This window comes from Pan troglodytes, chromosome 23 (genome assembly GCF_028858775.2).
Source record: "Pan troglodytes isolate AG18354 chromosome 23, NHGRI_mPanTro3-v2.0_pri, whole genome shotgun sequence".
NCBI lineage: Eukaryota > Metazoa > Chordata > Mammalia > Primates > Hominidae > Pan > Pan troglodytes.
Genome location: NC_086016.1, coordinates 41,605,149 through 41,620,867, shown reverse-complemented (window position 1 = coordinate 41,620,867; position 15,719 = coordinate 41,605,149). Strand labels below are relative to the sequence as shown.

General features: G+C 54.0%; 1 protein-coding gene across 1 annotated transcript in view; it reads right to left on the bottom strand.

The window, feature by feature from the left end:
- The window catches only part of LOC129138517 (voltage-dependent T-type calcium channel subunit alpha-1I-like), a 53,393-nt gene that overhangs the window by 27,628 nt on the left and 10,046 nt on the right, over nt 1-15,719 (bottom strand). The window contains exon 3 of the mRNA XM_054675906.2: nt 3,806-3,903. Within this exon, the coding sequence (XP_054531881.1) occupies nt 3,806-3,903 (98 nt within the window). The remainder of the gene's footprint in view (nt 1-3,805; nt 3,904-15,719) is intronic.

Below are 15,719 nucleotides of genomic sequence, written 5' to 3'. Positions count from 1 at the left end.
TCACACGTGTTCTCTGGTGGACACACACCCTCACACCCACACACACCCTCACACAGATGTAGAGAAGCCCGCCTGGCAAGAGCAAGGCCTCCGCCCGTGTCCCGTCCCATGCCCCTAAGCCCGCCTCCAGCCTCAGCGGTCCCATCACAGTGCTGTCCCCTGCTGGGCAGACCCTAGACCTGACAGGAGGTTCAGATCAAGATCACGCACAAACATCCCTTGTGTGCGACCCCCTGCAACGTGCACACACCTCTGGAAGGTGACGGTGCCTGTGGGCTCCGTGGCCTGGAGTGTGACCGTGGTCCCATGGCAGCTGCCTGCTGAGGGCAGCCCCCACCCTCCCCCAGGACAGAAACAAGCAGCACTGTGGGTGGGAGCCAGGAGCGACGTGGCCCTCTGTGCTGGCCCCTGACAGCTGAGGTCCCTCCCGCCCACCCAGGTGCCCACACCAGACACTCAAGGAGGACCTGGACTGGGCCCAGCAGTCCCTCTCCCATCCACTTGCTGCTCTGCATCCCACCCCCACCCCTGCCCAGTACCGGCCATTCGCTCACACCTGTTCCAGGAGCAGTCCCATGTCCAGCTCACCCCCACTGCCCGCCCCCCCCCCCCACCACACTCTGGCCAGGGGTGTTTCTAAAGCAACCACTTACTAACCTCTTCCTATGCTCCCACTGCCCTCAGGCACATGGTCCATGCCCAGGCCCTGTCCTCTCCAGCCTCATGCCCCACCCCTTGGTCCACCCAGCCTGTAACCCCCAGCTCCTGCAGCTCCCTCCCCAAGCCCTTTACACTCCCTGACCCCCCGCTACTGCCGCCCAGCCCTCCCCCTCCACCTACTCAATCCCCATCCTCCCCTGGGTCTCACCTCAGACATCCCCTTCTCCCGGAGGCCTCCCGACCCCCAGCCCCATTCTCCCTGCCTCCTCATGCCCGGCACAGGAGCACGTATAGCTCTGTGGTCCTGGCACAGTACACAACTCAGTACACCTGCTGTGTCCATTTCACACGTGTCTGGAGCGCCTTCTGTCCGCCAGGCAGGGTTCTGGGTGCTGAGTGTATGGAGGCCACCTTTTGGCTCATTTCCCAGTAAAGGCAGGCGGGGCACATGGGAGAAAATCACACACTGTTGGGGAAGGTGTGCTGGTTTGGTTTGGTCCTTCCTGAACTGCTGTTCAGTCACACTGAATTGCTGTGTGACCCTGGACTAGCCACGACCCTCTCTGGACCTTAGTTTCCTTATTTGTTAAATGTGGGAAAGATGGTTTTGAACTAGGTGATCTTCAAGGAGCCCTCTGGGATTGGAGGGGATGAGGACAGAGAGAAGCTGGCCCTAAAATGGCCTCTCCACATGTCCCCTCCCTGTGCCCAAGGGGGTCTCCCTAGGGCAGTGGGAAGGGGCCAGGCTGGTAGAGCTGAACTCCCCCTCCCCCTCCCGCACAGCTTTGGTTCCCACTACTCACTTGCCCTACCTCGCCTCCCAAACCCTTCCCCAAGACCCTCACAGTAGCACTGAGGACCCCCAGCGTTTTCTATCGTATTGTGACCTTGAGACCCCAGCCCTCAGGCCCCCTCTGTGCCCTACCCAAGCCAAGCCAGTCCCTCTCAGAACAAAGCAGGATTGGGCCACCCTCCAGGCTCAGAAAGCTCTGCCACCCTCCTGGTCACCTTGCTCCACAGATATTCTGAAGCATGGCCTCTCCTGCCCCGCCAGGCCTGCCCAGACTGACCGATGCATTCTGCAAGCCCGGGGTCAGGCCAGCCCCACAGGGCGCTCAGGATGGATGGACCACAGAGGTTGGCTGGGTGGGGTGGGTGACAGAGCCCCAAGGCCCCAGGGCTAGGAATTAAGGGAATGGGGACAGCACTGCCTGTGGAGGGGGAGCAGGTGCCAGGAGACCTGTACTCTTTGGCAGATGGGGAAACAGAAGCTCAGGCAGGGAAGAGAAGCAAGGGGTCAGACACAGCCAGGAAATAAGCTGGGCTGAGGACAGACAGAACTCTATTCAGATTCCAGCTCTGCCGCTGAATTGCTGTGTGACTTTGTGTGAGTCACTTAACTTCTCTGAGCCTCCCACAGGTTGTTGAGCCATCAGATGTCAAGTTCCTGGACCATAGGAAGTGGGTAGATGCGTATAAAAGCCCCACGCAGCCAGGTGCAGTGGCTCATGCCTGTAATCCTAGCACTTTGGGAAGCCAAGGTGGGTGGATCACCTGAGGTCAGGAGTTCGAGACCAGCCTGACCAATATGGTGAAACCTCATCCCTACTAAAAATACAAAAATTAGCCAGGCATGGTGGCACATGCCTGTAGTCCCAGCTACTCATGAGGGTGAGACAGGAGGAGAATTGCTTGAACCTGGGAGGCAGAAGTTGCAGTGAGCCAAGATCACACCACTGGACTCCAGTCTGGGCGACAGAGCTACGGGCTGTGTCTCAAAACAAAAACAAAAACAAACAAACAAACAAAAAACCCAGGAAGGCAGGCAGGGCCCTCATCCTCTCTTTCCCCAGTCTTCACCCCATTCCTAGAAGAGAGCAGTGAGGAGTCAGAAGACCTAACTGACTCCAGCCTTTGCTACTCACTGGCAGTGCGTCCCTGGGCAGGTAACCTCGTGTCTCCAAGTCTTAGTTTTTTCATCTGTAAAATGGCAATAGCTCACCTCCCTCAGAATGACTGTGAGGCTCAAAACAGGTCATGGACATGAAAACTCTACAGGGCTTATGGTTGCAAGATAACCTCTCTTAATACTAGGTGGGTGGGCAGGTGGATGGATGTGTGGGTGGACAGATGGATGGATGGACAGATGGATGGGTGGATGAGTGGATGGACAGGTGGATGTCTGGCTGACTATACAGATGGATGAATGGACAAATGGAAAGATGGCTAGAAAGATGAGCAGATGTATGTATGTATGTATGGATGGATGGATGGATGGATGGATGGATGGACAGGTGGATGGGTGGACAGGTAGATGGATGGACGGGTGGGTGAATGGATGGATGAGTGGATGGATGGATGGATGGATGGATGGATGGATGGATGGAAGGGTGGGTGGATGGATGGGTGGGTGGATGGATGGACGGGTGGATGGGTGGACAGGTAGATGGATGGACAGGTGGGTGGGTGGACGGGTGGGTGGGTGGACGGGTGGGTGGGTGGATGGATGGATGGATGGATAGACAGGTGGATGGGTGGACAGGTAGATGGATGGACAGATGGGTGGGTGGACGGATGGATGGATGGATGGATGGATGGATGGACGGACGGATGGATGGATGGACAGGTGGATAGGTGGACGGGTGGATGGATGAACCGGTGGCTAGGCATATGGGTGAGTAGGTACATGGATCTGTGGTGGGTGAATGACAGAGCTCGACTTCTAAGTCAGTCAGCACAAGTGAGGGAGTCAGGTTTCATTGCCCCAGTGAAATGCTCTACGACGTCCTCCTTCAAACTAAGCAGCTTCTTTTCCTATGGGTGCTTGCCTTGACATCCTATGAAGACCACTCTCCCATAAACTCTTCGTCCCTGAAAAGCCAGACTCCCCAGCATGCTCTCCAGGCTCTCCTGGGACTCAGAGGCATTGGGGCCACCTGCCACTGTCTTCAGGCCCATGAGCTCTATGGGAGCAGGGCACATCTGTCTAGACACCGCAGGATCCCTGAGCACACCCGGGCCCTAATCAGTCTTCTCCAAGTGAACGAAGCAGGGTGGGGGGGTGGGCATTGGCTAGGTAGGCCAGGGATGGGTTGGCCAGGGATGGATCAGCCAGGAATGTGTGGACAGGGCGGGGCTGACTCACTGGGCACGCGGTTGATGGCTTTGAGGGGCCTCAGGACGCGCACGGTGCGGATGGCTGACAGGTTGATGTTCTGAAGGTCCAGGGAGTACTCGACCATCCTGCAGAGAAAGGAGAGAGAGTGAGGGATGATGCTGGAGGGCAGCTGGGGCCAGGGCCCGGGCCACAGCATTCTCCAGCCACCTGCGCACTACTGCCCGGACAGGGCAAGTAAAGACAGCAGTCGGATCTCCAGCTACACCCGGCCAACATGTGGCCTGGGGTTGGTGGCCCTTGTCTCCTCCTCTGTAAATGGCACCGGTGACAGATGTGGGCAAGGGCTTAGAGCATGAAGGGAGCACAGATGTTGGGCTCCCACTGTGTGCCCAGCCCTGTGCCAGGTGGCTTCTGCCCCGGCGCATCCTCCTGGCCCATGGCCCATGTCAGCCCCAGCTTCCACAGCAGCCTCTGAAAATGGGAGGAACATCTCCTGCACCAAACGGCTCCACACCCCACATCCCTTCCATGCTCAACTAGCCCTGCAGCTCTTTGGAGGCAGCTTGCCTCCTTCAGGAAGTCTTCCCAGATCTCCCTCAAGAGGCAGACCTCTGAGGTCCCTTCACGGTGGAAGCACAGCAAACCTCAGTTGCGGGGGACTGGGAGATGGGCCCGGCCTGCATTTCCAGGATGACCCCCCCTGCCCCCCATCACCAGACCCTTCCCCTGGCACCTCCCACCCCAGGACTTCAGCACTGCTGCCAGCTCCACCTGTCACCACCTATGTCACCACTGTCAGTAGGAAATGAAGGCTTTTCCTACATGCTGCACAAACCTGTCCGACTGTTGTGAAGCCGCCACCCCCTCCCGCTGCTTGAAGAGTCATTGAGTGAAAGCTCCATTCGTTCCCTGAAATGCCACCACCATCCATCCCCCACCCGCTGGAGCGCATGCACACACACTTCCACACCTGTGTGCACACACGCACAGTCACACACCTGCATACACAGTCACATACACGCACACACCCACACACCCACAGTCACACCCATGCACACACAGTCACACACGCACACCACACACCCACAGACACACACCTGCACAATCACACACACGCACATAATCACACACCTACACACACAGTCACACACTTACACACAGTCACACACTTGCACACACAGTCACACAGGCACACAACCACACACCCGCACACAGTCACACACCTTCACACAGTCACACACACGTACACAACCACATACCCACACACACAGTCACACACCTCCAAAAAAAGTCACACATACACACAACCACATACCCACACACCCAGTCACACACCTGCACACAGAGTCACACACATGCACACAACTACACACCCGCATACACAAGCACAAATACACACACAACTGCACACCTGCACACACACACTCCCTTCTTGGACATCCTCATACATGCACACTCCTACTCAAGCATAAATTCAGATGAGGGGGAGTGACCCAAAAAAGTGACAGAGACCTAGAGCTAGAGACAGAGACCTTGGGGACCTGAGGGGGAGGGAGGAAAGAGGGAGGGGGGAGCTGGCAGAGAGCAGGGAGGGAGGAGGGGGCCAAGGGAAGGAGCAGGAGGAGGGAAGAGGGGGTTGGGGGAGGGGCCGGGAAAGGAGGGGTGCGGTGGGCGGGGGGCAGCAGCTAGGCAGAGAGGGTGAAGGCCGGCGGTGACCTGGAAGGGGCAGCGAGGGAGCAGGACTGCATGAGGATTCTGCGCGTGGGTGAGCCCAACTGTCATTTTCACATTTTGTAGAAAGAGCTCTCCAGGCAGCCGGGAGACACGTGTGATGGAGGGGCTGCGGGGGTGGCACACACAGGCACACAAACAGGCGCTGGCACCCGCGGGGCCCAGGACTGCCGAGTCCCATCGCAGGCAGCCAGGCCCAGCTCCAGCCAGCCCTCCCCACCATGCCCCACCCCCACAGACGCAGCCTCTCTTTCTCCTGCCTTGGTTCTCCAGATCCTGTGGGGGGCGGGGTGGGGGGAGTCAGTCCCTAGGGAGAGCTGGGAACCCCCTCAGGCTCAGTTCATGCTTTGCTGGGTGAGTTGGAGATGGGAGCTCCCAGCCCACACCAGACTGAACCCACCCACGTGCTGCCTTCCCAGAGCCCAGAGGGCACACCTGCCCAGCTCTGGCAGGCGCTCATCGAGGACTTGTTCCCGTCCCCATGAAGCCTCACCATGAAAATAAACAGATGCCTGAAAGATGGATGGGTAGACAGAAAAGCAAGGCTGTTTGAGACCCTACTGGGTGCCGGGCACTGTTCTCTTTACCTGTGGGAACCCATTTCAATCTCCACTCATTTGAGCGCGGGCCCATTATTCTCTCCTGCCACAGCCTCCCTCCATTCCACCCCGGACCAGAGCAAGCCACATCCATGACTGGCTCATTGAGAGAGCCCTTGGGACAACCCCCTGCTGGTCCCTAACTCCCCTCCCCTACACGGCCACCAGGCTCCACCTTCCCCACCCAGTCTAGGACTATTGGCTCTCAGTTAAGTGAGGACACCAACCATGGCCCCTGCCCCAGGATAGGCTGGGGGACAAGACTGCCCTCGTGCACAATTCAGCCCCTTGATGACAAAGAGTGTTTTCTTTTTCTTTTCTTTTTCTTTTTCTTTTTTTTTTTTTTGAGACAGAGTTTCACTCTTGTTGCCCAGGCTGGAGTGCAATGGCACTATCTTGGCTCACCACAACCTACGCCTCCCGGGTTCAAGCGATTCTCCTGCCTCAGCCTCCTGAGTAGCTGGGATTACAGGCATGCACCACCATGCCCAGCTAATTTTGTATTTTTAGTAGAGATGGAGTTTCTCCATGTTGGTCAGGCTGGTCTCGAACTCCCAACCTCAGATGATCCACCCACTTTGGCCTCCCAAAGTGCTGGGATTACAGGCATGAGCCACCGTGCCCAGCCGACAAAGAGTGTTTTCTTACACTTTGTGTTTCTCTACAACAAGGGGTGGCAGGAAGAGACTGATCCCAGGGTCCTCAATGAGATACAAGTTGTGACTGGATGTCAAAGGGGGGGCCCACGATGACCCAGTTAGTAACTTTAGGATCTGAACACCTCCCAGACCCCAGCCTTGCCACAGGAGGCTGATCAGACACGTGTGCTCTCGGCTACAGACTTGGGCAACCTCCCTGCCATCCGCCCCCATCTTGGAGGGGAACAGAAACAGCCGCTGCCTGGCAGTGCATTTGAAGCTCCCAAACACTCTGAGCTGGTCCAAATAGGGCAGGCCTGGAGCAACACACCGGCCCAGCCCCTTTCCTTCACGCCATACATGACCCTCTGGGTCTTCAGCACGGGAACACACCTGCAGTCTATGTCTGCGGCAAACATTCCCCACATTCCCCTGAGAATCCACCAGGTGCAGCCCTCAGACCCCGGTGAAAAGCTCCCCCAAGAAAACGTTCCTGTAGAATCTGGTGTCAAGATCTTAGCTCTGAGCTTCCTGGCAACCAAGTCAAAAAAGGAAATGTGATATTACTGAGTTCTTAGCAGCATGAAAGATCTTGACACTTTAGATCCTTCCAGGGAATCCATTTGCTTAAATGTTTCTCCTGGGTCCTAACTCTCACTTCTCCACTTCGTGAACCATTTGCGGGTATTCTGCAGTGGCCGCATCTCCTGCCTGGGGGAATAAGAGCATATAAATGCATTCAGTGAAGAAGAAACATAGTAGCTGCACAGTGAAGAATTGGGTAGTTCTCATTCTTCTCTGAGCAGAAGAGGATAGAAAGGAGGACGCAGGACAAGGATGGGGAGAGAGGAGGGAAGAGGGAAGAGCACTTAGTTGGGAGGGAGGAATTGTGGGTTTAAGTCTGTGTCCTGGGAACCTCACTGTCTTGACAATGACTCAATGCACCAATTGGCCCAACCTGGGATAGCTTGCTGACAGTTCCACTCTCCCTGTCCTAGCCCGGATCACCCTCCCTCTGTCCCGACAGTGGCACAAGCCTCCCAATTGCCCTCCTGCCCCTTGCTTCCTCCCCTACAGCCCTTCCTCAGTCAGCAGAAATCTCCTAAACTCAGACCTAGCTGTGTCACTCCCACTTAAAACCCTCAGTGACTCCCCATTGCCTTCAGAACAAAGAGACCTTCAAGGGTCTCCATAATGTGGCCTCAGTCCATCTCCCCCGAGTCTCTGCTCACCCTAGGTGCCATGTCAGGCATAAGCACCACGTCTCAATTTTTGCTGAGGGCCACCTGGGATGGAGGAAGCTATCTCCCTCCCCTTCTCCTCTTTCCACCCCAGTGACAGCCAAGACAGCTGGGACTTCCTGCCCACATTCCAAAAAGAGAAGGTAAGGAAGGGCCGGCTTGTGGGCTGACTCCCCTCAGGCCCCAAATAAGACATCACTTACAGGAGTGAGAAATTAATTCCTAATTACACAGTTACTTTCTCACGCAACTTCAGTGCTAAAAGTCTAAAAAAGAAATCAACAAAACCTCCCCACTACCTCCTGCCAGCTCCTAAGCGCTTAATTAGGTAAGTAATGTTGCTTTAAAGAGAGCACTTCCATCCTGAAGTCGCCCCAGGAGGAGGTGGCTGTCTTCTGGGGAGAGGGGCTCCCGTGTCGTCAGACTGGTAGAGTGGCCATGCAAAGGAGGGCAGGGAGGGTGGACACCATTTCTTCCCAGCACCCTCTACTCTGACCTTATTCCTTGAAGAGCCTCCCTCCCTGGCTCCTGGCTCCTAGCAGAGGTCCAGAGACCCAGGCCTGGTCCACCAGAGGATCCCATGCCCCCAGCTGGGCCACCATGGTTGGTTCAGGATAGGCACGTGATCCCAGGTGAGCCACAAAGGCAGCCCAGCCCTTAAGCCAGGACTGCAGGGAAGAGCCCTTCTCCCTGGCTAAGCAGCAGCCTGCAAACCCGGAGGCCACCTTGGCTCCGTGGTGGCCTGAGAATTTTGCCAACACAAAGGAAGGCTGAAGCAAGAGCTGGAGAGAGGCGGGCTCCTGACCACATGCTTGGAGGACCTCCCTCCAGCTCAGCCCAGATCCCTGACCTACCCTCTGCTCTCCCCGGTTACTTGAGCCAGTGCCTTCCTTTTGGGTTCTAGGTCCTGCTTATACTGTGTTTCTGTCAACTGGAACTCAGGGTCCCGGTTGGTTTAGAAAGGTTATCTGAGCACTCACTACCTGCCGCAAGCTTCATACCCCTTCCCTCAAGTACTCCTCTCTCAGTTGGATTACAGCACCCACTGCAGATGAGGAAACTGAGACAGAAGGGGCCCATGTCAGGCCCAGCATGGTGGCTCATGCCTGTAAGCCCAGTACTTTGGGAGGCCAAGGCAGGTGGATCACCTGAAGTCAGGAGTTCAAGACCAGCCTGGCTAACATGGCAAAACCCCGTCTCTACTAAAAATACAAAAAAAAAAAAAAAAAATTAGCTGGGCATGGTGGCGCACGCCTGTAATCCCAGCTACTCAAGAGGCTGAGGGAAGAGAATCGCTTGAACCCAGGAGGCGGAGGTTGCAGTGAGCTGAGATTGCGCCACTGCACTCCAGCCTGGGTGACAAGAACAAAACTCTGTCTCAAAAAAAAAAAAAAGAAGGGATCCATGTCCCACAGACAGGTACCAAGGGACCCAGGAGCTCTGTGTGACCTGCCCCCTCTCCCACTGCATCAGTCACCGGCAAGGCCGGAGCAGGCCAGCGCCTCCGGCTCGGGAGCGTTACCCTCTGCTGACCAGGTAGGTGGAAGGCACAGCGCCCACCACAGCACTAGGACCAGGGCCAGCATCCTCCAAGGCAGTGCTACCCGATGGTCAGAGTACAGAGCTGGGTTCCAATCCCAGCTCGCTGCTTGTGTCCCATGTGACTTTGGGCAAGTCACTGACCTGAAACATGTTCATATACAGATCCAGTACTCAGAACAGGGCCTCACACAAGGAACAGCCAAGAAATGTGAGCTATTATTGTATCGCAGCCTCAACTGTTACCTCAGCTCACACGCACCCACGAATCACATGAGGCCCTCTCCAGACCCCACCCCCAGGCAGAGATGAGCTCTTCTGCCTGGTGTCCCACTGATCCTCTATGAGGGCACCTCTGGGCGCCTGTCCCTGTTCCTCAGAGCAGGGGCCGGCTCAGAGCCCCTGCTGGGTCCCCAGTGCCCAGCCCAGGTTCTGACTTAGAGGTGGATTCCCTGTGTGAGTTTGTCAAACAAATAATTTGAGGGACAAGATCAGAAAAAAAGAAAAAAAAAAAAAGCTTGGAGCTGACAAGAAGCCACAAGAAATGACTGAGATTTAACATCTTTCCAGGAAATACCCCGCCCAGGAGATGATTTCTGTGTGTGGCTGATAAAAATAGGGTGTTTCCTCAATCTTCACAAGGGGCCCACGGGGGCTTTCTTAAAATGTGATTTAAGATGTAGCTAATGGAAGGGAAGCTGAGATGCTGGAAATCACAGATCATCTGTCAGGAGGCAGCTCTGTGATGACTCAGGCTTGTGTTGGTTGGTAACTAGACCACCAGCCATTGCCAATATCCGGGGACCTAGCACACAGTAGGTGTTCTGTGGAGGGATGGAGGGAAGGAGGGAGAGAAGGAGGAAGGAAATAATGGAGAGGATTTGGGAGTAATGACATTAACCCTTGACTGTGGCCAGCACCTCATGATTTATGGGTCATTTCACCCATTGCTATGGTCTGAATATTTATATCCACTTAAAATTCATATATTGAAATTCTATCCCCCAAGGTGATGGTATTAGGGCCTTTGGGGAGGTGATTAGATCATGAAGGCAGGGCCCTCAAGAATGAGATTAGCACCTTTTTAAAACAGGCAAAGGGAAACTCATCTGCCCCCTCACGTGAGGACTCAAGTGAGGACTCAGTGAGAAGACTCATCTATGAGGAAGTGGCCCCCACCAGACATTGAATCTGCCAGCACCTTGATCTTGGACTTCCCAACCTCCAGAACTGTGAGAACTAGATTTCTGTTGTTTATGAGCCACCCGGTTTATGGTATTTTGTTAGAGCACCCCAAACAGACTAAGATACCTGTCTTAGTCCATTTTCTGCTGCTATAACAGAAGCAGAAAGACTGGATGATTTATTTTTAAAAAAGAAATTAATTTGGTTTACGATTCTGGAGGCTGGGAAGTCCAACATCAAGGAGCTGCATCTGGCGAGGACTTTCTTGCTGTGTCATAGCATGGCAGAAGGGCAAGAAAGTGTGTGTGAGACAGGGAAGGGGCCAAACTCATCCCTCTCATCAGGAACCCACTCCCACGATAACCATCCCACTCCCACAATAATGGCATTAATCCATCCACGAGGGCTGAGTCCTCATGACCTGGTCACTTCTTAAAGGTCCCACCTCTCAACTCTGTTGCACTTGGGATTAGGTTGCCAACACATGAACTGTGGGAGACACATTCAAACAACTGCAACACTCACAGTTCCTCACACAAACCTATGAGGCCAAAGAACAGAGGTTATTAAGCCCAGTTGACTGACGCTCTGAAACCAACTCAGGCCAAGCTCAGAGTACAGGGGGGATTTGGGGGAAGAATGCTGGGTTGGCCACAAAGCTGAAGGATGGGCTGCAAAGACAGAACCCAGGCAGGTGGGAACCAGGGCAGCTCCGGGAACCTCAGTGGCAGAAGACCTGGACCTTCTCTCTCCAAGCCTCCATTTGGGTTACTTTACTCCAGTGGTTTATTTCTGGGTAGAGTTGCCAGATAAATAGAAGCTTCCCAGTTAAATCTGAGCTTCAGATAAACAATGAATAATTTTAGTGTATGCCTCATGATGTCTGCCTCCCGTGAAACTTAGCTCCATTACTCCAGAGTAGTCTTGGCAGCACGGCAGGTGAGAATGGCTGCTGGGAACCAGAGAGTGGGCTCTGTGTGGTGCAGAGATGCTTTTGGCTCTACCAGAGCCTGGGGGAAATGTTCCTCTCAGGGGACTCACCTCACTGCTTTCTGAGGGCTAGTGAGGCAAATCAACGGCTTATATTTCAGACTCTGGAAATGTACAACCCCTTCATGTCATGGGTGAGCACGAGCCCTGGGGGCAGCCAGACCTGAGCAATCCCAGATCTGATCCATAAAGGCTGAGTGTGTCCTGAGGCAGGCTACCAATCTCTCTGACACTCCATTTTCTCATCTGCAAAATGGGGTTAACAATACTAATTTCTGGGGATTGTCAGGATGTAACACCATCATGGGTGTAAAAAAGCCCAACTCAGTCAGTTAATGATAGTTCATGGTAGGCCACCTAAACGGCTTGGTTTCCACCAGCCAGGGCGCCCTTGTGAACTCCAGGAGTAACAAGGCCTGGCCTGGGATCCTCCCTGTCCAGCATCCCTTTCCAGCCTCCCTGACCAGCCTCCCCACCCTCAGCCACGTGATAGGGGCACAGCTGACACATCCTGCCAGGGGTGGGCCTTCACCTCCGTCTGGCCTATAGGAGCTCTGCCCACCCCACCCTCAGTGATTGGCTTAGGGATGAGCACATGCCCCACACCAGCCAATCCAAGCCAAAGAGGCTCAGTTCCAGGACTGATTGGAACTGCTAGGAAAGGAAAGGTGTGTCTGAACTGGAGGGAGTCAGCACTGAGCCCCGAGCTGCCTGCCACCACCCTGCCACCGTGAAAGCTCCAGAGAGGGAAGTCAGCACAGACTAGCAGAGCTGTGGGATAGCAACACACACCATCTAGAGACATCTTTCAGGATTCTAGAGCAAGTGGGCCCTGAAGCTGGAGACCTCTTGGCTTTTCAGTAGAGGAAACAGTTGACTCCCTTAAACCAGGTTCAGGGTTTCTGTCCCACGTAACAGAGATAGTCCTTCCCGATTCATGATTGACCCGTGTCAGGCACCTCAGCCTGTGGCCAGAGAATCTCTGGTGACTTCCCCCAACATCACACATGGCAGCTACCATCCTGTTTCCATGGAAATGAGCCTCCACAGTGACCATCACCCTCTCTCCCACCCCATCCCATATGCAAATGAGAAAAACACACTAAGGTTCCTATTGGAACCTTCCCCAGTCCACGCCCACCCAACGGCAGCTCAGCTTAAAGAAAATGGCTCCAGATATCCTCTCCCTAGCTCTTTCGTGCCTGGGTGCAACAGACAGGAAACAAACATGTAATGATGCCTCCATGGCTCTGGGGACTTCAGGATGATGACTAGCCTTGGTCCTGCCCTCAGAGCACCCATTGCATCTGAGCATCCACAGCCACAGGGCAGACAGACCTGTAAGTCCAGGATAGATCAGAGTGTAAAGTCAATGACAAAACCAGAAGGGTCCCCTGGGCTTCAAGACATTCAGAGGGCTTCCCTTACCCACCAATAGTGCACACAGAGTTGTGCAGGAAGGCCAGCTCCAAAGGCTTCTGGGCATCCAAGTGATTGCCTTCTGATCCCCATGACCACAGCAGGATCTGCTGACAGGCGCTGGGCTCTGTGGAGCTTGCATAGGTTGGTATTGACGTTAGAGATCTCAACAGAGCCCTGCCCCTGCCCAGTCAGCACAGGCAGAGCTCCAGAAGCTCTAACCAGGGCTTGGAGACATGGTAGAGCCACGGCTTTGGCAGAGGGTGGGTGAAGAAACTGAGGCTCAAGGAGAGGAATGTGGCTGACTCGGAGTGCCCCCATGATGTGCGTTCTCTCTCTTGTGATCTTGCCTGAACCCAAGGAACAACTCTTGTTTGATTTAGCCAAGTTCAATGATGCTTTCTGCTTTCCTAGCCTTGCTGCCACTCAGGTGTCCATCAGACCCAGTTCTGGCCAAATGCACTAGGGAAGGGAAGGATCCCAGAAAGAAAATCTCATTTTCCTGATCCAAGTGGACATGCCCTGTCACTCTTCACCCTTCTTTCCTGTCTTTAATTCAGACATGACACCCACGGCTTCACCGGCTGCCTTGTGACCATGAAAGAAAGGCCTGGAAAATCACAAGGATGTCAGCCCCCACACTGCAGAACTATCACCAGTAACCAGAACTTTGTGTTATGTCAGAAAAACATGGATTCAGGATTTGCCTGAGCCACAGTTGGTTGGGTTTTCTATTACTTGCAGCCAAATGCATCCCTGACAAATACACCCAGCAGTCACACTGAACCAGGACCCAATCCTGGTGGAGCTGGTGGAGCTAAGCTCCCTGGGTTCAACTCCTGACTCTGCCCCTTACCAGCCTGTGACCTCAGGCAAGTTACTCCTGTCACTGCCTCATCTGTGAGGTGGAACTGAGCACAGCCCTCACAGGGCTTGTCTGACCATTCAACAGGATGATGCACGGTGTGAGCACTCAGCAGTCAGCATCCTTATTCTTATCACACTCCTGGAGGAGGCAGCAGAGAATTAAATTACCTTTGCCTTTTAAAGTCCCACTGATGGGGCACTTTGGAAAAAAGGAACTCTCAGCCAGCAACCTCAGCAGGGACATACCTGCCTGATCTTTCTAGAAAGCCCTAGCCCAGAGCTGAGGAACAATTCTTAGTGGCTTTTTGTTTCCCAAGAGTCTGTAAGAGTCAGGGTGGAGAAGCTCTTCCCAGCATTCCAGAGACCATGTTTCCAGGGTACAACAAATTTTTTTTTCTCTTTTCTTTTTTTTGAGACAGGATCTCACTCTGTCACCCAGGCTGCAGTGTAGTGGCGCAATCTTGGCTCACTGCAACCTCCGCTTCCCAGGCTCAAGCAATCCTCCCACCTCAGCCTCCTGAGTAGCTGGGACTACAGACACACACATTTTTTTTTTTTTTTTTTTTTTTAGCTGTGGTTTCACCATGTTGCCCAGGCTGGTCTCAACCTTCTGAGCTCAAGCGATCCATCCACCTCGGCCTCCCAGAGTGCTGGGATTACAGGCAAGAGCCACTGCACTCAGTCCAGGATACAAGTCCTAACCCAGCCTCTCCTTCTCACCCTCTAGCCAAGGTGCTAAGTTACTAATATTACTTTATTAATACTATTAATGATCATAGAAATTCTCTTTTAAAAAATGTTTTAAAGAGATGGGCTCTCGCTATGTTGCCCAGACCGATCTCTAACTCCTGGGCTCAAGATATCCTCCCACCTCAGCCTCCCGAGTAGCTGGAACAATTGACACACACCACTGGATTGGGTGATCACAGAAGTTCTTTTTTAGAGACTGAGGCTCACTCTGTCTCCCAGGCTGGAGTATAGGAGTGCAATCTTGGCTCACTGCAACCTCTCTACCGCCCGGTTCAAGCTATTCTCCTGCCGCCCAAACAGCTGGGACTACAGGTGTGCGCCACTGCGCCTGGCTAATTTTTGAATTTGTATTTGTATTTTTTTTTTTTTTTTGGAGATGGAGTTTCACTCTCATTGCCCAGGCTGGAGTGCAGTGGCACGATCTGGGCTCACGGCAACCTCCGCCTCCTGGGTTCAAGCAGTTCTCCTGCCTCAGCCTCCCGAGTAGCTGGGATTACAGGTGTCTGCCACCACGCCCAGCTAATTTTTTTGTATTTTTAGTAGAGACAGGGTTTCACCATGTTGGTCTTGAACTCCTGACCTCAGATGACCCACCCGCCTTGGCCTCCCAAAGTGCTGGGATTACAGGTGTGAGCCACCGCACCCGGACTAATTTTTGTATTTTTAGTAGAGATGGGGTTTCATCATGTTCGTCAGGCTGGTCTCAAACTCCTGACCTCAGGTGATCTGCCTGCCTCAGCCTCGCAAAGTGCTGGGATTATAGGCATGAGCCACAGTGCCCGGCCAATCACAGAACTTCTTACATAGAGTTCCCACTGTTCTGTTCACAAAGTACTTCTACCTGTCATGAGAATTATTCAAATCCTGGACACAGATGCAGAGATGGAGCCCTCCCTATCTCTCTTCCCCTTCCTGCGGTTCCCAGACTGGGAATCATGACCTCTACCTTTCAGTGCTCCTGATTAGAGGCTGCTGTGACAGT